General features: G+C 52.5%; 1 protein-coding gene across 3 annotated transcripts in view; it reads left to right on the plus strand.

The window, feature by feature from the left end:
• The first annotated feature begins 16 nt into the window (after positions 1–16).
• Positions 17–25367, plus strand: part of ZNF362 (zinc finger protein 362) — a 39795-nt gene continuing 14444 nt past the window's right edge. Inside the window, exons 1-6 of one of the 3 annotated variants that reach the window (XM_010836944.1) lie at positions 11087–12294; positions 13328–13452; positions 18803–18866; positions 19040–19286; positions 22609–22930; positions 23596–23820. In XM_010836944.1, the coding sequence (XP_010835246.1) occupies positions 13415–13452; positions 18803–18866; positions 19040–19286; positions 22609–22930; positions 23596–23820 (896 nt within the window). In that variant the 5' untranslated portion in view covers positions 11087–12294; positions 13328–13414. Of the gene's footprint in view, positions 1611–11086; positions 13453–18802; positions 18867–19039; positions 19287–22608; positions 22931–23595; positions 23821–25367 lie in introns of those variants that run through there. The other 2 variants (XM_010836946.1, XM_010836943.1) reach the window with 2 other exon arrangements.

Raw genomic sequence — 25367 nt, forward strand, 5'->3', positions numbered from 1 at the left:
TTTTTTGGAAGGCGGTGAAATGCCGCGAAAGGATCTCGGGGCGCATTTCTCCCCCCAGCCAGCCGCCTTTGCGGGATTTTTGGGAAAAGTTAACTGCCCATTTCCTCAGAACTGCGGGGGGGATTGTGGAAGGTTGGGGATGGGGGTTTCGGGGACCAGGGAATGTCTTTTGGAAGAGGCATGTAAGGAGCTATATTCTCAAATTTGGAGGAAAGGGTTGGCAGTAGGGGCTCTGAGTGGGCCCCCGGTTTCCAGCTAAGACCCTTGGCATGAGGAAATAATCCTGCTGTCTGCCACCGTGCCCTGGAGCAGTGTGCAACCCTCAGAGCTGTGAGCTCTGTGGGGGGTGGGGGTGGGGGGTGGGCCTGTCTCCTTCATGGGTGGCCAGGGCCCTATTGTAGGCGGAAATCTTGTCCTCCGTGCTGGGGTGGCTCCCGCCGGAGAGCCCCTTCCCCTGGTGGGCCTCCTGGCCCTGGTAGGTACCATCTGGGTGAATGCCCTCAGGTGGTTGGCTGTTTGGCTGGGGGCAGGCGGGCAGCCCCAGTGGGTCCTGTCTGAGGGGAGGGGCAGGAGAGTTTGGTGGTGGGGGTGGTCTGAGCCTCTTCCCTGTGGTGTGCTCTTACCGCCTCTGCCCTGCATCCTGGAGGCTCCCTGTTGAAGGGAGTTTACACTTGGGTGAAGTTCCTGGAGCATCCCTCTGGACAGGTCAGGACTTGCTGGCTTTCAGGCTACAGAAGGGTTCTCAAGGTCTACAAGGTCTGGTGTGGCTGGCGCTGTCCAAGGCGCCTGGGCAGGTTGGGCCTGGTCTTGCCCTTCTGGAAAAGTCTGTCTGTCCTAGGAGGACCCTAAGCCTGTCTAACTCCTGCCCCAAGGTCTCCTGGAGGCAAGACCCCTCCAGTCACTCCTATGTTCTGGCTCCACTGGGCAGGGTGAGCTGAATTCAGGCAGAGCCAGGGGTTGAAGGCTGAGACTTAGGGATTCAGGGCTGCAGAACTTGGTGTGTCTGAGCCAGAGGGGAACTAAGCTAGGCATTTTTCAGATGGAGAAACTGAAGTCCAGAGAGGGGAAGTGACTTGCCCAAAGTCACACTGCCAGTTAGGAGATCTGAGACAGAGATGTTCAGGTTTTCACGTCTGGGCTCTCTCCACTGTTCTCTGTTGGCAGAGTGACAGGGGAGGTGGGAGTTGACTCCTGGAAGAGTCATTTTGGACAGAACTGGACTGGGATGGAAGAGCATGTCCGCCTTCACTTGTCCCCCTGCCCCCAACATCATAATCCTGCCTGGGTGTAGAGCATGGTTGTTATCACATCAGGTTCTCCCAGAAACTCATTTGGGTGAAATTGTCAAGGTGAGGATACTCAACTCCATTTTAAAACTTAGGAAACTGAGGCTTGGAGAGGTTGAGCAGTGGCAGAGGAGGGCTTAAACTCAGGCTTCTGGATTCCTTGTCCAGGGAGCCTTTTCCTGGGTAGATTTTGGTACTTGTGGATAGGTGTCTTTCCTAACTTCTAGTTTTTGATTTTTCAGATTCATCTACTGACCTCAGTGACTGTGTAAAAAAAAAAAAAGAAAAATGTAGAAGCCTGCCCCCTTAAGACTATCAGAGCTGGTAAGGCCCGGAGAGGTCATCTGGGCTCAGAGAGGGGAAGCCACTGGCTTGAAGTCACCCAGCGATTTGGGTCCCAGCTAGGAGCAGAGCCATGGTTTCCTGTCTTCTTTTCTCTGTGAGACACTCAGAGGGAGAGGGAACCACTTTCCCTGGTCACCAGACTCCACTGGGCCCAGGACATGACTGGTTGCTGGTTGCAGTGATGGGGCCGGGGGCATTATAATGGCCAACACTAGTCTATCTCTAGCCCTTCTGTGGGCAGATGCTTCCCTGCCTTTCTGTAAAGTGAGTCCCTTCCTTCTTTTCTCCCTCCCTCCCTTCTTTCCTTCATCTCCACCCATTAGTTCATTCATTCGTTTGCTAGATTATTCCTTTATTCTTTCACTGTACATTTGTTAATTTATTGGTTAGCCATTTCAGTAGTCATTCATCACCCGTCCATCTGTCCATCCCTCCATTCAATCCCCAGCTTCCCTAGTCCGGGTTGGACAGCCATGTGATATACAAGTACAGTCTTCGAGGGCTCCAAAGCCAGTAGGGTGCAGAAAGCACTAGCTCAGGCAGTATTTGTGGGCGCCACATGAGTTCTCAGGGAAGGTCTGTCTGAGAAGTAGAGGCTTGAAAATACTCTTGTGATGGTGAATCTGGGTGCTGGGACCAAGATCCTTTTTTTTTTTGTCACAGCGTGGTATATGGCTTGTACGACTTTGGGCACATTCTCTCCGAGCCTCTACTTCTTGATCTGTAAAATGGGGTAATCTCTATGACTCATGGCTTGTTGGGAACCACCACAAGAGTGTCTACGACCTCTCCCTGCCCTGGCCAGGCACGTGATAGGAGCTCGGTGTGTATCAAGAAGGATTGTTGATTACTAATTCAGGCCCTGCCTTGATTTTGAAAACCATTATGGTTTCAGAATGAGCCCAGTGATCTGGGGACCCTGAAAACCTTGTTTAACCTTGTCATTCCCCTGCTGAAACTCTTCTCATATTTCCTAAGCATTTCAAAGACCAAAAACCCAGTGTCCTTTAGGGGCCTACAAGGCCCTTTATGAGCCTCCCAAGTGGCGCAGTGGTAAAGAATCTGTCTGCAATGCAGGAGACTCAAGAGACACAGGTTCAGTTCCTGGGCCAGGAAGATCCCCTGGAGGAAGAAATGGCAACCCACTCCAGTGTTCTTGCCTGGAGACTTCCATGGACAGGGAAGCCTGGCAGGCTACAATCCTTGGGTTCACAAAGAGTTGGACGTGACCGAGGACATCACACAAGGCCCTTTATGGTCTGGGCCTGCCCGCCCCTCCATCTCAGCTCCCCTATCTCCCAGTCTCACCATGTTCAGCCAGACCAACTTTCTTTCTGCAGCTTGAATTTACAAAGCCTATTGACAGGGCCTTTGCACATCCACCCAAACCTAGAATGCTTGCATGGCTGGTGCCTTCTTGTTTCACCGGCTTTGACTCAGTTGGGGCTTCCCTGGCCACCTGCTCCGTAACAGCTTCCCACTGTCACTCATGGCCACATCATCCCTTGCAGCTCTTACCAGTATCTGAAACTTCTTCCTGTATTTATTTGCACTTCTTGCCTGTCTGCACGGCTGGCAGGTGCTTAAACCCCATGCAGGTGAGTGGGCAGGTGGGTCTAGTGTGGGGTGGCTGTGGCTTTGATGGAGGTGAGGAGATGCCAGGGAGCCCAGGTGTGGCGGAAGCCCTGCAGCGGGGCGGCTCCTGGGAGATGAAGTGACACCGAGCTCTCTGCCCTCCTCTCCCCTGGGAGGCTCCAGGCTGTTGTCAGGAAATAATGAGATGATTAAATCACAGGATCTAAGAATCCCAGTCTCTTCCAATCTCAGAACTTGGCATCTGAGAAGCTTTCTGACTCAGAACCTTTGACACTGGAGTCTGCATTTGATCCAATCTGGGGTTTTTTGTTGCTGTCTAGTCGCTAAGTTTTATCCACTTCTTTGCTACCCTGTGGACTGCAGCCCCCGGGCTCCTCTGTCCATGGAATTCTCCAGGCAAGAATACTAGAGTGGGTTGATATTTCCTTTTCCAGGGGATCTTCCCGACCCAGGGATCGAACCCAAACCTCCTGCATCGCAGGAGGATTCTTTACCACTGAGCCACCAGGGAAGCCCCGATCTGGGGTTTAGACCCTTACGTAGAGGCTCTTCACTGCCTTATTTGTTTAGTGGCCCCGAGTGCTCACTTTGTGCCAGGCCATGTTCCAAAAGGCTTTGTAAACATGGACATGCTTAATCTTCATTGTTATCACCCCCATTTTACAGCTAAGGAAACAGAGGCACAGAGACATGAGGTAACAGCCAAGTCCACAGAGCTCATCAGGCACATTGTGTGACTTGAATGCAGCACTCCAGGACTCCGCCTTAGAACCCCACAGCTGTTGAGGGGAAGCCCAAACTCACCCGACCCCTCTGCAGAGCGGGAACCCCCTTCCCCCATCCTTGACAAGAGGGCCTCTGATCTCTACTAGAGTGATGGGGAGTTCCCTCCTGACCAGGCCCCTCAGCCTCCCTTTGTCAGACCATCGTCATTTCTGGAAAGATCATCTTTACAGAGGGCAAAGTGCTGCTCCCACCCTGTGAATAACACTTGGGAAGTGATGTTAGCGTTATGGTTTCCCAGTGCTTCTGACCTTGTTGTTTTGTGACTTCAGCAGCTTCTTTCTCCCCACTGGGTTGTGAGCTCCCTGGGGGCAGGCCACCCGGTGCCTGGTGGTGTATGTGTGACCTGGCACCAAGCATACATGCCTCCCGAGCCCCTCCTGTCCCTGTAGCATCGCGCTTGGCCCTGGTCCAGGGTATTGGACAGGCTTGGTGTACTTAAGGCAACAGGACAGTGACATCTCCATGTAGCCCCATATGTACCCAGTCCTTGGAGAACCACTCGATCTAAAGTCACATGTTAACTGAAGAGGCAGACCTCACAGATTAGCCAGCCAAACCTCAGTCTGTCCACTGGGGAGACTGCAGCGGGAAAGGAGAGGTGTGGGCCTTGTCCAGGGCCACCCACGCCTCTGGGTGCCTTGCCTGGTAGGCTTTCCTCTCCCCAGGTGTCACTTGGCTGCCATGGTATGTGTCTTGGGGTCAAAGGCAGCAACAGCCCTGGTAGGGGAGCTGCTCCCTCTGTCACAGCGCCCTCCTTATCTCCACTTTGGTGGGGAATGTTCTCTGATGCACAGGGCTGCAGAGGGCCCAGCACCCCACCTGGACTTGGGTGGGATTGAGAGGTGGGTGGCGTGGAAGTGTGTTGGGGGCTGTGGGTTCAGCTTCCTACTGCCAGGACTATGGTCAGACTCTGGAAGCTGGTAAAGATTTGGGGAGGGGACTGAGTGGTGTGTTGAGTGTTACGGTGTGTGGGGAAGGCCTTGGGATTTGGCTGTGGGGCCCACAGCATCCTGCCTTGTCTCTGCCTCATCCATGTGGCAGAATGTCCGTGGGGGTAGTCCTCATCATTTGAGTCCATCTCTGAGCTTTGAGCAAAGGCTTCATGCTCCTTGAGGGGACAGTCTAGCCATTTTAACTTCTGGGATTCAATGCAGGGGCACCTGGTTGGGGTGGATACACCCTCCAGACATCACGCACACACATATTCACACCCCCAGTCCTTCCACATTCACCTTTGACCCTACCTCCGCTACCCCACTTTTGCCAGTTTGAGGGGCTGCCCTGCTATTTCAGAAACACTACCAGAGATGCCCTGAACTGGGGCTATAGGAGCTGGGCATTCAGAAGACAAGTCCGCTAGAGTGTGTGTCCACACACATCAATACAGGCATGCACTCCTGCCACCCACGGATTACACACGGTAGTCATATACCCACGTGTACCTCCCAGGAACCCACACACGGCCGCCTGCCTGCCCCTGCTCAGGTCCTTCCACGCTCATGTGCATGCTGTGTTGATCACCTACACGCAGCCATAATCTTGCACACGTGTGTTTTACACGTCAGTGCATCTTACACGGGCCTTACATCCTTTGGCCAGGATCCCTCCCGCACACCTGTGCACTCACGTGTGCCCATGCCCCACCCAGATCTGCTTGCAGCCTGCCTGGACCTCCTGCCTTCACTCATCAATGCTTCTCGAGCACTTACTGTGTACCAGGCCCCCTGCTCAATGCTGGGGACACCAGTGGGGGGGACCGATGTCGTCCCTGCCCTGGTCTGGAGACTTGAGGCAAACACAGCTGAGGATATGATTACAGACTTTCCATTACCTGCTGGAAAGGAACCACTTTCCTATGACGAGGGCTGTCCTATAGCTTAGTGCTTTTACATTTACTGTAACCAGTGATGATGATGGTGTGTATAGGGGAGAGGTGCTTCAGGGATGAAGTGATCTGGCTTGAAGTTTTCCGGGTGAGGGCATTCCAGGCGGAGGGAAGAGCCGGAGTGAAGGCCCCGAGGTGGGAAGTCAAGGACCACGGAGAGGGTGGTGGCCCTGAGACCTGGGGGAGGTGGGCCTGGTCTGCCGGGGCTTGTGCTAGGTCTTCCGTGGCCTTGACCCTCCCACCCACATGTCCAGCCCAGACCCAACCCATCCCTGTCTCTGATCAGCCCAGCCCTCCCTTCGCGGCTCAGGGCTCACTTTGCAGGCTGCCACGCCAGCCTTGGGCCCCATCTTTCCTGCCCCACAGGCTGCCCCCGAGGAGTCCTGAGATACAGTCCCAGTACAGGCTGTGATCACCTGGGGGTTCCCAGCCTGGGACCCCCAAGGACCTATCTAGAAAGCTCCTGGGGGCCAGGCGGCAGCTGGGGTTCAGCAGCTGGCTCTTGCTCTGAGCTAATCCCAGACTTGGCTCTCTACCAGGCCACCGGGCAGCCCTGTGGGTCCTGAGAAACTGCACCCCGCCCCCTGCCCCCAGCCCAGTTGACATCTCTGGTTGGTCCCATTTCCAGGAGTCTTCAGAAGGTTAGGAAAGGCTCCCATGTGCCTTGGAGAACCTCATAGCAAAATGGTAGCAGCCACCACGGAATCCTTACCACGGACCAGGCTCTGTTCTAAAGATGTTATACCTATTAACTCATCAGATCCTCACAGCAATGCTGAGGAGATACTGTGATCATCCCAGTTCGGTAACAGTCTCTGTGGCTTTGACCTTGTCTTGTTCCAGAATCTGTACTTTCAATACTCAGTGGCCACATTGCCCCTCAGAGGGTCCAAGAACCCAGGCTGTGGTTTAGTTGCATCTCTTTGTTTTATAGAGGAAGGAACAAAGGCCCAGAGAGGAAATGGACTTGCTAAAGGTCACACAGTGAGCGGACAGAAGGGGCTGCCTCTGCCCCCACCAGCTGCATGGTTGGCAAGTTACATCCTCTCCAAGTCTCATTCATGAACCCAGACAGGCAAGGGAGAGATTGCGGTAGAAGCCAGCAGGGTGGAATCTTTGTGGGGTGTGGGGGACTTTGAATAGACATGTTGAATAGACATGGGTGGGGGCTTTGGGGCACCCTGGATGTGGGCTTTGTAATAAGTCGTCAAGTTGCTCATTTTTGTTCCAGGCATCTTCCTGAATGTGTGTTATATTTCAAAATGTGCACAGCATCCACCTCACAGGGGTCATTAGGAGCCTGAGTGAGAAATGCTTGTAAAGCACCTAACGGTGCCTGGGATGGAAGAAGCGCTCAGTGACTTATTATTATGGTCATTTCACACCGGCAGAAGGAGTTCCCACTGGGGATGGGAGCTGGGGGTCCACAGGGGACGTGGCAGCAGAGGAGGGCATGGGTTCAAAGCCTGCAGAACGTCCTCTCAGCCCTGAGAAGGCAGTCATGGCCCGTTCCCTGGCAGAGACGCTGGGGCTCCCAGAGAGGATTACCACCCTGGGTGTCTAAGTGGCCGATCGTGGGAGAGGGGGGACTGGGAGGGGAGGGTGCAGCATCCCAGCTCCCACTGACCAGGGCGCAGACAGCAGCCCCCTTCTGCTCTGATCAGCCCCAGCCTCACAATGAAAACAGCCCTTCCCAGCCCTGCAGGGCTGCGGAAACCCAGCCTAATTGGATCCAGGACCCTCGGGAGCCTAGTTCCTCACAGGAAGTTCCCAGGAGCAAGTTTCCGAGGCTGGCCTGGGTCTTGGGGATGGGGTGGGGTGCAGCAGCTGGGACTCGGGACTCCGGGCTGTGTAGAGTAGGGGCATATGGAGGGCAGAGGGGTCGTGGGAATGGGGTCTCAAGGTGCTGGGAAGACGGGAAACTTCAGCTTCTCTTTCTCCTAGACCAACTCCTGCTTGTCCATGCAGGCCATCCTCCTGGCCCCATGATGACCTGTCTACTGAAAACCTTGACCATGGCCTTTCTCAGCTCAGGGACCCCTGAACATGGCCCCACATGGCCTTTCATCTAAGTGTCTAAGCCTGGGACTCTGGCCCTTTGTGAATTGCCCTGGCTACCTTTCCCTCCTTCCCCTGCGAATTCCTACACTGGGCTCTTGTAGACCCTATGACTGTAAGTTCTCCAGGTTCCTTTCTCCATGGGGTTTTCCAAGCAAGAATGCTGGAGTGGATTGCCATTTCCTCCTCCAGGGGATCTTCCCGACCCAGGATTGAACCTGTGCCTCCTGCATCCTGCATTGGCAGGTGGATTCTTTACCACTGCGCCACCTGGGAAGCCCGTGAGAAGCCACACTGGGCTCACACCAGACCAACATGACGCTGGGTGCTTTCCTGCCTCAGGGCCTTTGCACATACAGTTCTTCCCACCCAGCCTGCCCTTCGTTGGCATCTCTCTTGACATCTCCCCTTCCCTTCATGCAGTCTTTGTTCATCCCTCAGTGGGATGAGCTCATCTTCTCAGGAGCACCCCTACCCCTAGCCCAGCCCTACCCCAGCAGTACCTTGTTGCCCTCTCTGGGGCATGCCTGCGTGCTGAGTCACTTCAGATCAGTTGTGTTCCACTCTGTGACTCTATGGGCTGTAGTCTGCCAGGTTCCTCTGTCCATGGGATTCTGCAGGCATGAGTACTAGAGTGGGCTGTCAGTTCCCGGGATCTTCCTGACCCAGGGATCAAACCTGCATCTCCTGCATTGCAGGCAGATTCTTTACCAATGAACCACTGGGGAAGCCCCCTCTCTGGGGCAGGGGACATATTTTTGAACACACTGCTGTCCTAAGAAGCAAGCAGCTTTTCCCATGTCTTTGCATCCGTGGTTTCTGCCTGGAATGCTCTCCCTCTGCTCTCTCGCTTTCCTGGCAAACGTCCCCATCTTTGAGGCCCACGTGGACACATCCCCTCCTCCCATGTGTTTCTTCAGTGAACATCTGTCGAGCAGCTAGGGTGAACTAGGCACTTAAGCACCTACTGTGCGTCCCGTGCAAGGCTCTGGGGTTGTGGCAGGTTCTCAAACCTGTGTTCAAGGGTAGCAGCGGTGGGGAGGGGGATGTTTAGAGCCAAGATACAGAGGCAGGGGAGGGGAAGTGTAAAGGGCCATGGGGTGTGTATAACAGGAGAGGGTCAGAGAGTGACCTTCAGCTGAGACCTGAAGGAAGAGCCCTAGTGGGCTGTGCTGCTGAGTCCCAGTATAGGGTTGTCCAGGAAGTTGCTCAGCCAAGAACCAGACTCAAGCCCTGATCTTGGGAAGCTCACAGCCACCCTGGGGCTCGGGCAGATAAGTCACCAGGCAGTTCTAAGGTAGTGGGATCAGTGCTTTGGTTGCAGTGGAGGAGGAGCCCAGGACACTGCAAGAGCTCAGGGGAGAGGCTGCAAATAGAGCCTAGGACCGGGGTGGTGATCAGGAGGGTTTCCTCTAGGCAGTGACACCTCACCTAACTCCTGATGGTTGATGGGTATCTGACAAGGTTCCCGCTGGGTGATGGCCCCCACATGGAAGGGCAGAGCCTGTGCAAAGTCACGGTGGCACGAGAGCAGTTTGTTTTGGGAACCTGAGAGTAGTGTAGTGAGGCTGGAGGGAGGGATGCTGTGGGGATGTACCTGTCCGGATGCATGTGACCAGCAAGGCCTCCTTAACAAAGGCCTCTGGGCCACCCTGGAGAGTTTGAACTGTGTTCCCAAAGTTATGGCAACCCAATAAGGATTTTAAACAGGAGAGTGAGTGAGAAAATAGACAGGCTTTCCTTTGTCTGACTTTGGCTCCAAAGTCCCCAGATAGGAAAGAGGAATCCCTTTCTGACTGCACTCCTGGCTTGGGTCTGGAGTGGGGCTCGAGGCTTACTGTGGGCCTTTGGACAAGCTCCTGGCCCTCTCTGAGCTCAGGTCTCCTGGGTAAACCTGCAGGGCCTGAGGCCAGAATCCTAATGGGACCATAGGTGGGGGCTGGGGTGTCTTGCTTGGCCAAAGCTGGCTGAACTGTTAGTGTTATTAAAAATATTCCTTAAAAAGTCATGTAGCCACACTGCAGAAAAGTCAAGAATAGAGAAATGAAGTAAACCAAAACCTACCCCCATTTCTGTCCCCACCCCAAGCCCGAAACACACAGTGCTAGTATTTTGGTATTTCCTTCCTATCTTTTCTTCCAGCACCTGGTTTTTATATAGATGTCATTGCTCTATCTATACAAATAATTTCAAACTCTCCCCCCACTCCCATTATTGTTGCATCACAAGTGTTTTCTAAATGACTGCAGGGTGGTTTTAATCCTTTCTAATGGATCTAGTGTCAGGGTGGAGAGCATGAGCTTTGGAGCCTGACTTTCTGAGTTCAGATCACACACACACTGCATGACTTTGGGCAAGTTACCTAATTTCTCTGTGCCTCAGATCTTTGTGAGGTCGATATGAATGTAAAATGAGTCATTACAATGCCAGTAAACATTGGCTATTATCAATGACTATAGCCTGTGTCACTGTGTAACATGATTTACAGAGCCATCCCCCTGTTGTTTAAAATTTTGGTTTTTCCAGATTTTTGCTACTGGAAAAAAAAAAAAACAAAACCCACTGAAGCAAACAGCTTTGTGCATAAAATTTTGTCTATATGTGGGGTATTTTCTAGGGACAGATGACCAAGAATAGGATCGCTAGACCAGGAAGTTTGAACATTTTTATAGAGCTCATGACACATTATTGCCAGATTGTTTTCAGAAATGACTTCCAATTTACACTCCCAGAAATAATGCAGGAGAGTGCCAATTTCACCATACCCTTACCAGCATTGAGCATTACCATGTTCTTGCTTTTTGCTATTTTAACATGTGAAGCTCATTTAATTTTCGCTGCTAGGGAAGCAGAACCAGTTCTATGTTTATTAGCTGTTAATAACTTTTTTGGGTCTGCTAGTCTACAGCACTGAGAAGGCAATGGCACCCCACTCCAGTACTCTTGCCTGGAAAATCCCATGGATGGAGGAGCCTGGTGGGCTGCAGTCCATGGGGTCGCTAAGAGTCGGACACGACTGAGCGACTTCACTTTCACTTTTCACTTTCCTGCATTGAAGAAGGCAATGGCAACCCACTCCAGTGTTCTTGCCTGGAGAATCCCAGGGACGCGGAAGCCTGGTGGGCTGCTGTCTACAGGGTCGCATAGAGTTGGACACGACTGAAGCGACTTAGCAGCAGCAGCAGTCTACAGCACACAATCTCTTCTCAGATCAATTAGGAAGATAGGGCTTAAGATACAGGAAATAGGGAAGAGTATAACACAGGGGACAACATAGTGCCATAGTGGGTGGCGGGGACTCAGAGGAGGGGGAGGGGACTTTCCTCTATCTAGGCCATGACACTTTCAGTTCCCTCTACTTAGACTATTCATTCATTCAAACATTTATCAGGTACTTTTTGGCTTAAAGGTAAATGACTCAGCCTCTATTGTGCCCTGACAGAGAGCATGTCCAACTGCAGAGATGGATGAGAAAACAGACAGAAAATGGAATGACAGGTGTCTGATGATGGAAATGCAGGGCACAGAGGGAACAGAGAAGACGGGCGCCCAACATAGCCTCGCAGTCCCAGAAGGCTTCCAGGAGGAAGTGGCCTTTAAACTTGGGCCTAAGGAGTAAGTTGTAGTTAACCAGTGAAATAGGGGAAGGCAGAGAGTTCCAGGGAAAGGTGAGGAAGTGAGAAGGGAAGTGGAGCACCGGGGAAGCCCTTGGTCTGGCTGGGCAGAGCAGAAGGTGGAAAGAGCCAGTGAGGCCAAAGAGGTCAGCAGAGGCCAGTCACGGAAGGCCTCAGGAGTCCAAAGACCTGGTCTGGAAGGAATGAGGGAGCCATTGAAGATTCTCATGAGGGGAATTTTGAAGATTCTCATGAGGGCAATGTTGTGATCTGATTTGTATTTTAGAAACAGCAGAGGGACTGCAATAGGAGAACAGAATGGGAGGCGTGGGTAGAGGTGAGGGTCCCTCGGAGGAGGCTCTTGGAATAGCTGAGGCCAGAGCAGAAGGGGGCCGGGACCAGGGCAAGGAAGGTGGTAGAAATACTCCCGGATGGATCCTGGCCAACACCTGCCAGGACCCCCCACCCCGGTCCTGTGTGCCTGGAGGATGGGGCCTGTGCAGGATTCAGCATGTGGCTATCAGCTGAGCACCCACCATCACTGACCCTGATCCCACCTGCTCCCCGCTGCCTCCAGACGCTTGTCTGTCGTTCCACCCCTCCCTCCGGCTACCAACCACTTTCTTTCTCTCCTTTTTTAAAGAATAAATTTATTGTTTTCATTATAAAAGCAACAACATTGCAGAGTATTTGGAAATCAGAGAAACAAAGACAAAAAAACCAGGTTAGCTCCAGCTGCCTCCCCCAGCACTGCCAGCCTCCCTCTGGGCGTGGTTCCCCACAGCTTGCTTTTTCTGACGCAGGTTTTTATTTTTGCCTCTTTGTAATCATAGTATCTGGACAGTTTTGGGTCCTGCTCTCTCCCATTTGCTTGTTGGGAACTAGTTCCCTGGTGGCCATGGGGTCTGGGCAAATCTCATTTTTTAACGTATCTGGACTGGCCTGGGGATGGGGTGGGTGGGACAAAAGTTGCTTAAATATACCCTCTGTCCTGCAGTGGGCAAAGCTAATCGCCTTCCCCTTGGGCTGCCCCATTTTCTTTGCGACTGTTTGTCTAGGCCTGAACCTCCCCAGGTGGGAGGGCCTGGCACCTGGTGTAACCCTTCCTCAGTGCCCCTGCCCCTAGTTCCTCTCTGTGGAGCTTGCTAGGCTGCCCTCAGGGGCCACCCTCCTGGGAAAGCGTGATGGACTGACTTGGTTTGCGATCCAGACTCAGCTCTGTGACCTCAGGCAAGTTACTTAACCTCTCTGGACCTCAGTTTTCTCATACGTACAATGGGTCTATTGCAACAGTTAAGTAATGGCTATTAAATGCCCTGATACCTTTCTTGGCCTACTGTAAATGTTCAGGAAAAGATGGTTGATATTGTACTTTCTCATTCTGCAAAGAGTTTCTGAGACCACCTTGGACTAGATGCTGGAATGGCAGAAGTGAATGAGCACCAGGTCTACCTGTGTACAGAGCTCAGTCTGTGGGGAAGTCACCCAGGGAAACATGACTGCGCCAGAATGCAACCACCCCTGCACTGCTGCACCAGATCTGGGTGGCGTCCTAACTCCATCACTTGCTAGCTGTGTGACTTTGGGCAAATTGGCCGACCTCTCTGAGCTGCAGCTTCCTTTTCTGTTAGGTGCCTGTCTCACGGTGACATGATGCGTGCAACATACTCAGCACAGTGCCTGGCACTTAATAGGTGTTGAAATCAGTAGTAGCTGCCATTTTTATTATTACTGTTATTGTTATTCCCATATACAAGGTGCTGTTGGGAACACAGAGGAGTGACTGACTGGGGGTTCAGGGAAAGCTCCGTAGAAGAGGGAACACTTGAGCTGGGTCTTGAAGGATGAGTAGAAGTTCACCAAGTGGGAAAGGACACTCTAGGTAAGGAGCCTGTGATTCCAGGTTGAAACCTGTCAATGAGGGGTTTGTTCTTTGGGTGACTGAGGCATCGTGTTCATCCCAACTCCCCTGAGTGCCCCTCACCGCCTCCCTCTGGGTCTGCTTGGGGGCTTTGTGCCCCCACCCTCCTGTCATAGCATCCACCTGTGACTCTGTCCTGGAGGTTGTGGGGTCCCGCTCACGGGAGCTGCTGTGTCCCCATCTGTTCATGTTTGGGATCACAGATCTGTGTCTGTCGGAGTTTGGTGCTGTCTGTCTGCATGTTCCTGTGACTCTGTCTGTCTGCGTTGGTATCCAGGGGACCTCCCAGGCCACACCGTGGTGCTGGGGGGCAACCTGCATGCTTCCTTGGTCTCTAGCTCTAAGCAAATAGCCAGGCCTCCTTGGTCATTCTCCTCCCTGGCCCAGGGTAGCTCCTGCCTCTCACCTCCATTCTATTCCCTGGGGACCTTCAACCGGTTCCCTCCCACTGCTGCCTCTCCTGGCTTCTCCAGTCCCACCTACGCTCAGCAGGCAGAGGGGCCTTTCTAAACCACAGATTCTGTCCCATTACCCAACTTCTTCAAGTCTAGACCCCAGGCCTCGAATTCAGGAACTGCCTTTCTAGGTCTAGCAGTGGCCAATGGCTTCAGCCTCATGTCCTGTCTCACGTCCACGCTGATCACTTTAGCTGCCCTCCCACACCATGCTGTTTCTCACCTTGGGACTTTTGTTAAGACTGCTGCTTCCACCAGCAATGTTCCCCACTCCTTCTTTGCCTGGCTAACTTCCACTCATCCTTTAAGACCCAAAGCACGTATCACCTCTGCTGGGAAGTCCTCTCTGATCCTTTCTTTGCATCCTGCTCATCCCTGACTTGGGGGGTAAGAACAAGTGACTTGCCCAAGATCACACAGCTAGTGTTTTGGAGCCAAGATTTGAACCTGGGTGCCCTGGGCTCCAACTAAGGCAGGTTGTTCCATGGTCCAGATGAGGGGACAGTAGCTAGGACTTGTGAAGAGGATGCAGTGGATCTCAGTTTGGAAATGGAATCCCGGGGACGTGGCTGGTGGCGGGTCTGAACTGGGAATGGGGAGGTCAGGGTCTGTGGCAGGAGCACCTGGGCAGGTTGGGATGCCCTACTCAGAGGGGATGGCTAGAGGGTTTACGTATCCCAGGGGAAGGCCAACTCCAGACTGAACAGCCCATGAGCAGTCAGGGAGGTAACTGGAAGGTGGTCCTGGATCTTCAGGGGGCAGCCAGGTCTAGGGGTGCAGACCTGGGGATTTTCTGGTATTTAAAGTCCTGGAGTGGATGGACCATCCAGGGACTGGGGCCAGTGGAAGGAGGAGGCTCCCGCTCACCCTGAGAAGCCTAGGCTGTGGAGGTGCAAGCTGGGAAAGAGACTGAGAAGATGTGGAACCCAGGGCTCATAGCACTGATCTCCAAGGGTCAGGGTGGCTGGGAGGCCATGAAAGATAGGACTGGGAGGTGGCCCACTGGCTTTGACCACATGGAGGTCCCTGGTGGCATGTGGCAGGTTTCATAGCCCAAAATTCTTTCTTTTCACAGAAGCTTGTGGGTCATGTGTCTGTTTCCTCCACTTAGCTCAGGGCCCCCAGAGGACAGGGCTCTTCTCTTTGCCTTCGATTCCCCAGCACCAGTCCTCAGTTTGGCCCAGAGGATGTATCCAGAACCAGTGGATGGGTGGATGGGCGGGCGGGTGGCTCTAGAAGGTGTTTCATTGACCCATCTGACTTTTTCACCTTTTTGAGCAAGAAAAATAAAATGACACCTTGCTCGCCCTACTGCAAGGATCAGGGGTGTGTACCTTGGGGCCCACCGCCCAGAGTCTTGGCTTCTGTCTAAAGCTTTGAAGCCTAGTCTGCATGTCCTGCCTGACTGCCAGCATGTCTCTTCTGCCCGTCCGGCCTGGACACTCAGCCTCCTCTGTCTCCGGTTCTTCTGTCCCCCGGTGCTGTCCTCAGGCTCCACCTGCTGACCTTGGTCCTCTGAGATACCTGGCTGCCCCGCCCAGCACACTCCCTGATGCCTCCTCACAGCCAGCATTCCTTCCCAACCGCTAGCATAGCCTTCAGGATGCTGCTGGCTGGCCTCCGTCTCTCCCCACTTCACCACTCCCCAGCTCTCTTTGGTGTTAGTGGGTAGCTGCTCACTGTCCCAAACCTGCTCCATGTCTGCTCAAACTGTTGCCTCCACCTGGATGCCCTTCTGCCTTGTACACCTGTCCTAAGCAGATATCCAGCCATCTCTATCCTGCTTAAAATCTCTCTCAACATAAGGTCTGCGTGGCTTAGCTTGGCCCCGGTCACCTTCCCACCCTGTCTTGCAGGTCCTAGGACTGCACAGACGCACACTCACCTTGAAGGTTTGTTGAGGGGCTCATGTGAGATGCTCTTGATGTGCGTCTGGCAATGAGTCGGGCCCTCAATAAGGGCTCAGAAAATCCACTCCTCCCCCTCCCTGTCTTCCCTCAGCTAACACAGGTAGACATACACCAGGATCTGGAGCATTGACCAAATCATGGAGTTCCTTAAGCCCAGCCTGAGAAGGACACAGAGGAGTGAATGCTGTGTGGATCAGATTCCATGACCCAGGGCAGACCCTGCTTCTTGTCCAGGGTTAGGGGTGGTTCCCTTCCTGATCAGGGGTCTGATAAGTGGCAGAGAGGATGCTCTATCCCAGCTATGGGACCCCCTACCTCCCTGACCAGTGAGGAGCTTTGGGAAGCCTGGACTTGGCATCAAACTCAAGAGGAGGAGAGGACAGTTCCCCTGGACCAGTCCAAGGAATGGTTGGGTACAGTGGGCAGAGCACTGGGCCAGGGCAGGAAAGAGGCACAGGGGCCTCTGTCAATCCCATTTTACAGATGAGAAAAACAGAGGTTCAGATTGCCGATGCCCAACACTGCAGGGCAGTGCTTCCTTCTGTTTTCCCATCTGTGTGGCCAGGAGCAAGTGCTTCCCTGGTGGTGGCCTAGCTTCCTCCTTGGCGAAATGGGGGTGCAGATCTTCCCAGATTCCTGGGGCTCTGGTGAGAATGCTGCTGGGTACAGAGGGCATTGTACACCATCAGCGGTGGTGGATAATTGTGTGGGATTGCCTTTAAAATGAATCTGATTATTTATTCCTTCATTTATTCATTCTATCCCGCAACTCACATTGTTGATCACCTTTGGGCCTAGGCACTGATGATGCCAAGCTGAATGAGACAGGTGTCTTCAATTCCCAGTCCTCTCTGAGGCAGCTCCCCAGCTCCCCTTTCCCTCAGCCCTGGAGCCTCCCTACCCTGGCTCTACAGTTCAGATGACTTCACATTTTCCCCAGTGGACAACAGCAGGGGAGGGACAGGTCTGAGACTTCTGAATGGAAGGGTAGTGGGTGCCATGCCATCCTAACACAGGGCCTGTCCACAATCCTAGTCAGGATGCTTTGTCCTTCCTCCGAACAGCTGGAGGGACTGATGAGCTGGACGTTGGGAGTCGGGCAGATCAGAGTGGGGATCTCAGCTCCCTGCTTACTTGCTGTGTGACCTTGACCAAGTCACTCTACCTCTCTGAACTTCAGTTGTAAAGTGGGGATGAGGAGTGTACCTGCCTTTTAGTGTCAGTGTGCCTGGCACAAGGTGGGTACTTAGTAAATGGCAGCCTCCTCACTGATTTTACTGGGTTGAGGTCTTTCTTTGAAAGGAGATGATCCAGGGACCTGGAGCAGTCAGGGAGAACTCCAGGCAGGAAGTGCTGGTATTGGGTTGTGAGGGATGGGCTGTGTTGGATGGGTAGAGAGAAGGGCAGCTTGGTGTTTGTGGGTGGCGGAAACAGGAGGGCTTTTAGAGCTGCCCAGCCACCCAAGAGGAGGGCACTCTGATTCCCACCTGGCCAGACTCAGACCCAAACCGACCCCCAGGCTGGGAGTGAGAGGCAAGACTTTTATATACAGGTATTGAGTTATATGCATGTGGATAATTTTTCCACCAAGGGCTGGGGTTTGCAAAACACATTCCCCAGAGGAAACAGCTTGAGCAAATCTGATGTCTAGTTTTGACTCTTGGCACCCTAGCCCTGTGGTCTTGGACAGGTCTCTTCCCCTCTCTCCAAGCCTCAATTTCTTCACCAAAAGTGGGATAATAGCTCCTGTGACTACTCTTCAAGTAAAGATCACAAGCAATAATTTATATAAAAGATCTTTCTTAAAGTGTTGAGATTAGGTTGTATCCTTACAGAGGGTTTTTTTTCCTGAAACCCTCTGCCTGCAATTCCAGTAGGGCTTCTCCCGCTTGTACAGCCAGGAAAAAAAGGTTAAAGACACTTCATTTCAGCCTTGCCTGTCAAAAGAAGCAGTTCCATGTAAGCGACCAATACCAGTAGGCATTTAGTTAGTGATTTCTGTAAGGGACAGATAAAGAAGAGAAATTTGATAGGGAGCGAGACTTCATGGAATACCCCTGTCCAGCACAGTCTCTGTAAGTCACTTCTTGACTTACTGTAGGGCCACAGGAAGATGTGAATCCTCTGGAAGACAAAGATAGCTTTGAAGGCCCATCCTTCATAGTGCCCTGGTTGCAAAGCCCTTCTCACTGCACAGGAACTTGCCAGAGCTGAGGGCCACCAGACAAATGGTCACATTCTTCTACTGAAGGGTCCCAAGCCTCAGGCCTCTTCATTCCCCTCTTAAGTACAGTGTTCTGACACATCCTTATAAGCAGAATGTTGTACCTGGCCATGCTTGTTTCTTGAGGAGAACTTTCCAGAGGTACAATTCCCTGGGTCAAAGGGCAATACTGTAACCATTTGAGTCCCCATAAATCATCCTGCCAAATTGCCCTTCACACACAGAAGCAGTTACCTGGTGACCCAAGTTGCCCGCTGTGTTCTGTGGGTCAGAAGGGCAGGGATCAGGGAGGGGCGGTTGCCTCTGCTCTGCGGCCATTGACAAGGTTGCCCCAGGACTCCTCAGTTTGTCCCTGGGCAGCAGACTTGTGTGTCTAATCCATGGGGTTGGCTCTGCAGCCTAGGGTCTCTGTGGGGGGACAGGGAGTAGTCCACTGGCATCAGGGTGATTTGGGAGGGGTGATTTGGGCTGGGGGGTGCTCTGTTCGGGATAGGCCCTTGCTCTCTGGGGCCCACTGTGGGAAATGCTGAATTCCAGAGCTTCAGCCTGGAGGTGTGGTTCTTTGGGCCTGGTGGAAATCCTGCTCTGCTGTGGGGTGAGGGTCCCACGGGGGCAGGGATCCCAGACACTGGCCCAGACTTGAGCGGGCATAGCTGATGGGAGCTCACCCTTGGCCGATGGGGAGGGCCCTCTTCCCTGTGACAGTCGCTCTCTCCCCACAGGATGGCCGAGCCTCGATTTAACAACCCCTACTTCTGGCCCCCTCCTCCCACCATGCCTAGCCAGGTAAGACGGAGCGTCTCCCCTCCTGCCGCCCTCCCCTTCTCAGAGCGGCTTGGGTTTGCGCCGGGCTTTGGCTGCTGCCTGCGGGACAAGGGGTTCAAGGGTGGCCTGGCTGCCCGGGGCCGGGGCCGGGTACGGCCCAAGCCCTCTCAGTCCCTCTCTGCTGCCTCCCGCAGCTGGACAACCTGGTCCTGATTAACAAGATCAAGGAGCAGCTGATGGCGGAGAAGATCCGGCCGCCTCACCTGCCGCCTACTTCGGCCTCGTCGCAGCAGCCGCTGCTCGTGCCACCAGCGCCAGCCGAGAGCAGCCAAGCGGTCATGTCGCTGCCGAAGCTGCAGCAGGTGCCGGGCCTGCACCCGCAGGCCGTGCCGCAGCCCGACGTGGCGCTGCACGCGCGGCCGGCCACCAGCACGGTCACAGGTACAGAGGCCGGGTGGGCGGGGCTGGTGAAGACGGGGCGGGGACTACCGGGGAGGGGCGTGGCCATGTCGCCCGCAGCGGGGCGGGGCAGGCAGGGCCTGGGACGGGGGTGGAGGGTGGAGCTTCCAGCCTTGCCATCCTGTATCCTGTTGACCTGCTTCACCAAGCCAGCCGGAGAGGGTCGAGGTTGGGTTGCTTGCCCGTCAAGGAAGCCAATTCCAGCGAATTTCAGGAATCTAGAGGAGAACCCTAACCAGACTTGTGTGGGGATTGAAGGGTAAGGGAAGACTTCCTTGGGTGGGTCCCCATGCGAGGAAGAGTTGGTGGTTGACTAGGGAAAATAGAGCAGCACGTGCAAAGCGAGCATGTGTGTCGAAAGCAAGAGTAGGACGGCGTCCAGGTGGGGAAGGTCAAAGGGTGATGAAACTCATCACCATCACGTGGCAGCTAACTCCAGGTGAGCATCTGTGTTCATCAGTGTCTGTGTTATCACTCCCCGCCCGTTCCGTGAGGTGGCTGCCTTTTACAGACTGAAGTACAAAAAACAGCAGCTTCCTGTGGTTCACCCTAACGTCTCCATTCAGCAGATGAGCGAACTGCGGCCCAGTTTCACAGCCAGTAAGCGGCCGAGACAGGCAGTGTGGTTCCAGAGCCCAGGCGTGAACCCTGTCGCTCTGCCGGGGCTCTGCTGAGGCCCCAGATTGTGAAGGACCCCGTGGGCCACCTGGGCAGTTTGGGTTTTTACCTTCAGGCAGTGGGAGCCCCTGGAAGTAGGTGAGGTTAGAAAGCTAGGTCTCTGGCTGTGAGGTGAAGACTTGGCTTGGTGGGACACTGGCATGGAAGCAGGGAGAGCTGCAGGAGAGGGTGGTGGCCTGGGCCAGGCAGCGGCAGAGAGGATGGAGAGAAGGGAAAAGAACTGAGGGATGCTGAGAAGGAAGAGCCCACAGGGCTGGGTGCTGGGCTGGATGAAGGAGTGGGAGGGTGGGCACCGGGGACACCCAGGCATTGCCAGTGAGATGGAATCATAGGAGGAACGGGGTAGGGGACTGACTGTGAGCCCAGTCCTGGATAGATTGAGGCTGCGTGCTGGAAAGACATCCTAGGCAATATTATGGGTCTGGGCTGCCTGGTGCCCACCTCACCCTGCTGGACAGGCTTTTCCTGGTGGCCACTGCAACTGGGCCATTGTTCCTCCTCTAGCTGGCCCCTGCCACCAGCCAGACGTGTCTCCCGCCTCCCTCTCAGAGATGCTTAAGAATCTTGGGGCCCCATGAGCCTCCCTATCCAGGCCTCCTCCAGCCACCCTCTGCACATTCCCTCCTTATTATGACCTTATTAAATTTATTTTTTCATTATAAAAGTAATATTAAAAAAGTAATATAAGCATATTAAGGGAAATTTGGAAAAAAAGAAACTGAGAAAAAAAAAAGTCACTCATAATCCCCAGCTTGTAACCCAGCAGCTTAGAGAGCCTTTAGTCCCTTTCCTTCTTTTTCCATCGTTTTTGTTTGTTTTTTAATGTGCAGGGGGTGTGTTTTGCTGAGTTTGTGGTAAGGCTGTACCCATGCCTTTAATTTCTTTTCCTACTCACCATTTTATCATAAACATATTCAGTGCATTTTTATTATAAAGGTAATTCATAGTCATTATAGAAAATTTAGAAATTGCAGACAAGCTGAAAGGAGAAAAAAAATTAACCCTTGTCCTACTATTGTTAGCATTTTCATATGTTTTCTCTGTATTTATTTTATTTTATCCTTTAATCACAGATGTAAAAAATGGATGAATTCACCAGGTAAAAAATTCAAATAATATGGAAGCAGATAACGTATGAAAATCTCCTTTTACCAACAAATTCTTTGCCCTCCCTAGAGAGAAGCACAATTTACACATAGTTTGGTGTGTCTCTTTTCAGACCTCTTCCTATGCTTTCACACACACACACATATTGTCTGTATATACATATGTCGTTTGGATGTGTGTATTTTTTGAAGACGTGGGTTCATGCTGTGTAGGATTTGCTTTTTCACCTGACAGCAGTTTGGCATTCTTTCCTCGTCACTGCATGTCTGTCTTATCTTCGTGGTTTCCCTGTTCTTCATCTTGTGATGAACCACATCTCTTTACACAGTCCCTACTGAGGATAAGCAAACTGTGTCCAGTTTTGTCTGATCGTAGTTTTGTATGGAAGGTCCAAGTACACAGATCTTTGTGCTTATGTGCAAATAAATATCTCTTTATGGGCAATTTCTAGAATTATAATTACTTTGTCAGAAGTTATGTACATTTGAAGTTTTAATGGCTGTTGCCAAAGCACCCTTTATGATTAAGGTTGATAAGCATACACTCCCAGCATGTATGACACACACGCCAAATACCTGTGTCAACTCTGGATATTATCTTTTCCAGTGCGCAAATTTGGGGTTTCTTTTTTTTTTTTCAAGTGTAGTTTTAACTCTATGATAGATATCATTTTCATTTTTTGGTGTACTTTTCTTGATGTTATAAATGTTTCTAGTCCCTTTGTTTTTAAAATAATAGCTGTTAATACAGAACTTAAAAAAAGAAAAGTTCATTGTCAAAGAATCAGAAAGTTAAGCCAAAAAAATTGTTTTAAAATTACCCCTAATTCCACCATCCATATCACATGTTGGTGCATCTCCATCTCCTACTTAACTTTTTCTGTGCCTTAAATGTTTTTTTTTTTTTTTAATTTTACAGTCTCCTTTTTATTGGGCAGTTGATGTTCAGTAGAGAAAATTAATCACAATTTATTGAAACCTTCCCTAATATTGCATATTTCAGTTGCCTCTGATTTTTGCTGTTATAAATGACATAGTAGTGAACATCTTTGTGCTTCAGAGTTTTTTGTTTGTCTGTTTTTTGTTGGGCTGATTTCCAAAGTGCCCCTGTTATAGATAATCAGGCTCATTTAGTCTTTAGATGGGCTTCCCTGGTGGCTCAGTGGTAAAGAATCCACTTGCCAATGCAGGAGACAGGGGATTCCATCCCTGGGTGGGAAAGATCCCCTGGAGAAGGAAATGACAACCCATTCCAGTATTCTTGCCTGGGAAATCCCATGACAGAGGAGCCTGGTGGGCTATAGATCACGGGGTTGCAAAAGTGACTTAACAACAACTGTCCTTAGATGTCTAAAGAATCTTACACAGCTCTCATTTATTGACCCCTGAGTAAAACTCTGCAAAGGGAAGGGGAGGCTCAGAAAGGCTGGCGACCGCTCAGAGACACACAGCTGGGTGGCGGGGGCTGACCTGGCCTCTGGCTGCCCCTCACCCCTGTCCCCACCCCCATGTCTTCACAGGTCTGGGAATCTCCTCCCGGACCCCGGCTGTGAGCACGTCGGAGTCGAGCGCGGGCACGGGTACCAGCAGCCCGTCCACCCCCCCCCCCACGAGCCAGAGCCGCCTCATCGCCTCGTCCCCCACCCTCATCTCAGGGATCACCAGCCCCCCCCTCCTGGACTCCATCAAGACAATCCAGGGCCACGGCCTGCTTGGCCCCCCCAAGTCCGAGCGCGGCCGGAAAAAGATCAAGGCGGAGAACCCAGGGGGGCCGCCTGTCCTCGTAGTCCCCTACCCCATCCTGGCCTCGGGCGAGACTGCCAAGGAGGGCAAGACATACAGGTGGGGGTCTTGGTGGGAGGGGTCCAGCGGGCTTGGGACAGAACCTGGTGCCTCAGGGCTGCCTCCGGAACCTAGCAGTGGGGGATTGCAAAGAGGGGGGCCCAGAGGCTTGAACGTGGAGGTTGTGGCCCAGAGGGGTGGGGCCTCCTGACGCCTCCCACCCAAAATCCCACAGCCTGGGATTTTGAGAGTCTACTTCCTTCTCTCTTCAAGCAGTATTGTCAACCCTCAATGTTAGGATCATCTGGAGAGCTTTTCAGAAATGCCAGTGCCAGGGCGGTACCTCCAGAAATTCTGATTTAACTCATCGAGGGGAGGCATATGGAGGGCCTGGGATGAGCCATTTCAGAAAGCTCCCCAGATGATTCTAAAGTGTCTATAGCCAGGGCAGAGAACTCACCGAGTGTTGGAGCCCCTCTCCCAGAACCACGGCCCAGCAGGCAGCTCTTCCCAGTGAGGTGGAAGCCTGCTTCCCAGCCTGGTGTCAGCGTGCCTCGAGGGGAGGATGTCCAGGCTGGGGGCCTGCCTGTAGCACCCCACCCCCGGACCCTCCTCCCAAAGCTCTGGCCCTGGTGCAAGGTCTCTCTGACAGAGAGGGTCTCCCCTCAGCTCTCCAGGCATGGTTGGAGGGATCTTCCCAGGGTGAAGCTGCCTCTTGCCCGCAGGTGTAAGGTATGCCCGCTGACCTTCTTCACCAAGTCCGAGATGCAGATCCACTCCAAGTCGCACACAGAGGCCAAGCCCCACAAGTGCCCGCACTGCTCCAAGTCCTTTGCCAACGCCTCCTACCTGGCCCAGCACCTGCGCATCCACCTAGGCGTCAAGCCCTACCACTGCTCCTACTGTGATAAGTCCTTCCGACAGCTCTCCCACCTCCAACAGCACACCAGGTGAGTGGCCAGCCTGGCGCTGCCCCACTGCAGCTGGCTTCAGCTCAGCCCCTGCGCCCGATGCAAGGCCCTTCTCTAGGTGCCTTCCCCAGACTCTTTTGCTTGGCATACAAGCCCTTTTGTGATACAGCCTCTTTGGTCCTCCCTGGCCTCAACTCTTACTACTTGCCCTGCCCACCATTTGTCATCTGTCTTTGCATGTGCTGTGTCCTTTACCTGATGCACCATCCCCCTCCTTTCCCTTGTTTTTCTGGCCCTCTCTTATCCATCTGTCAGTAAAACCTCCTCCAGGAAGCCCTCCCTGGCCCCCTGTGCTGGTTCCATAGCCCCTGGGCTTCCCCATCCAAGCAGTGGTAGACTGTCTTCGACTTGCCTGGTTATTTACCCACCACCCCCAATATATTGGGGATTCTTGAAGGTGAGGGCCCAGTCTCCTCCATTTCCACATCCCCAGTGGGTGGCACATAATAAGCAGTGAAGCATTTATTTAATATTTGTGGAATAAATAGAACTGACTTTTCCAGGGCGTGTGATTCATCCCTTTAACGAATATTTACACAGCCCCCACCATGTGCAGGCATGCCCCTCGGTGCTGGGAACACAGCAGTGAACAAAACAGAGACAGATTCCTGCCCTCTTAGGGTGTGCAGTCTAGTCGAATATGTGAAAGGGAGATTCAGAGATAGACATGTTTTAAGGGAAAAAAGTTTTTGCAGGGGAGTACAGGCATCAGACTGGCTCACCAAATAAAAACACCATAGTATTTAAAGAAATAAACTAAAGGTTGCCAAATTACAGTTCATCTCTTCAGAGGAAAGGAGCCCAGCAGTTTTCTCACATGATGGTTCTTGTATCTCTAAGCACGGCTGTCTGCCAATATCAGCATTGCGAAAGTCAGGATAAAGTAGTTTCTGCTGCAGAATTCGTAACTCACAGAAAGTGCTCAGGGGTTTCTGTCTTTCGGGCACTAAGACTAGACAGAGGGACCTGAGGTTTGGTTTTGTTTTTGTAATTTATCCATGTCTGTCCATTGTCTTTGTATGCTTTGTCCCAGAGTGCAAGATGTTATGTCTGTTTCTCGGACTTTGAGGCATGATGAGTAGGTTTGATCGTAAGGAACAAATAACAGGATGACCTCAAGATGGCATCAGTCTGCTTTTCTCATCCCCATGCCTCCTAAGGCATGGATTTGACCACATAGATTAGTTTCAGAAACTTTCTGATTTTGTCATGAATTTATTTTTTGAAGTTTGGCTAGCTTTATGGATATGCATGCACGCGTGCTAAGTTGCTGCAATTGCGTTTGAGTCTCTGCAACGCTATGGACTGTAGCTACCTCTGTCCATGCCATGCCCTCCTCCAGAGGATCTTCCTGACCCAGGGATCTGGCCCTGCATCTTTTAATGTCTCCTGCATTGGCAGGCAGGTTCTTTATCACTAATACCACCTGGAAAGCCCAGTGAAGTGCTGATCAGTAAACAAAGTCCCTCTGCTTGTTTGGTTATTAAAATGAGAGCATGTGACCCCCAAGGTTTGAAACGTAACTT

The sequence above is a fragment of the Bison bison genome, unplaced genomic scaffold, assembly GCF_000754665.1.
Source record: "Bison bison bison isolate TAMUID 2011002044 unplaced genomic scaffold, Bison_UMD1.0 scf7180017864068, whole genome shotgun sequence".
NCBI classification, from domain to species: Eukaryota; Metazoa; Chordata; class Mammalia; order Artiodactyla; family Bovidae; genus Bison; species Bison bison.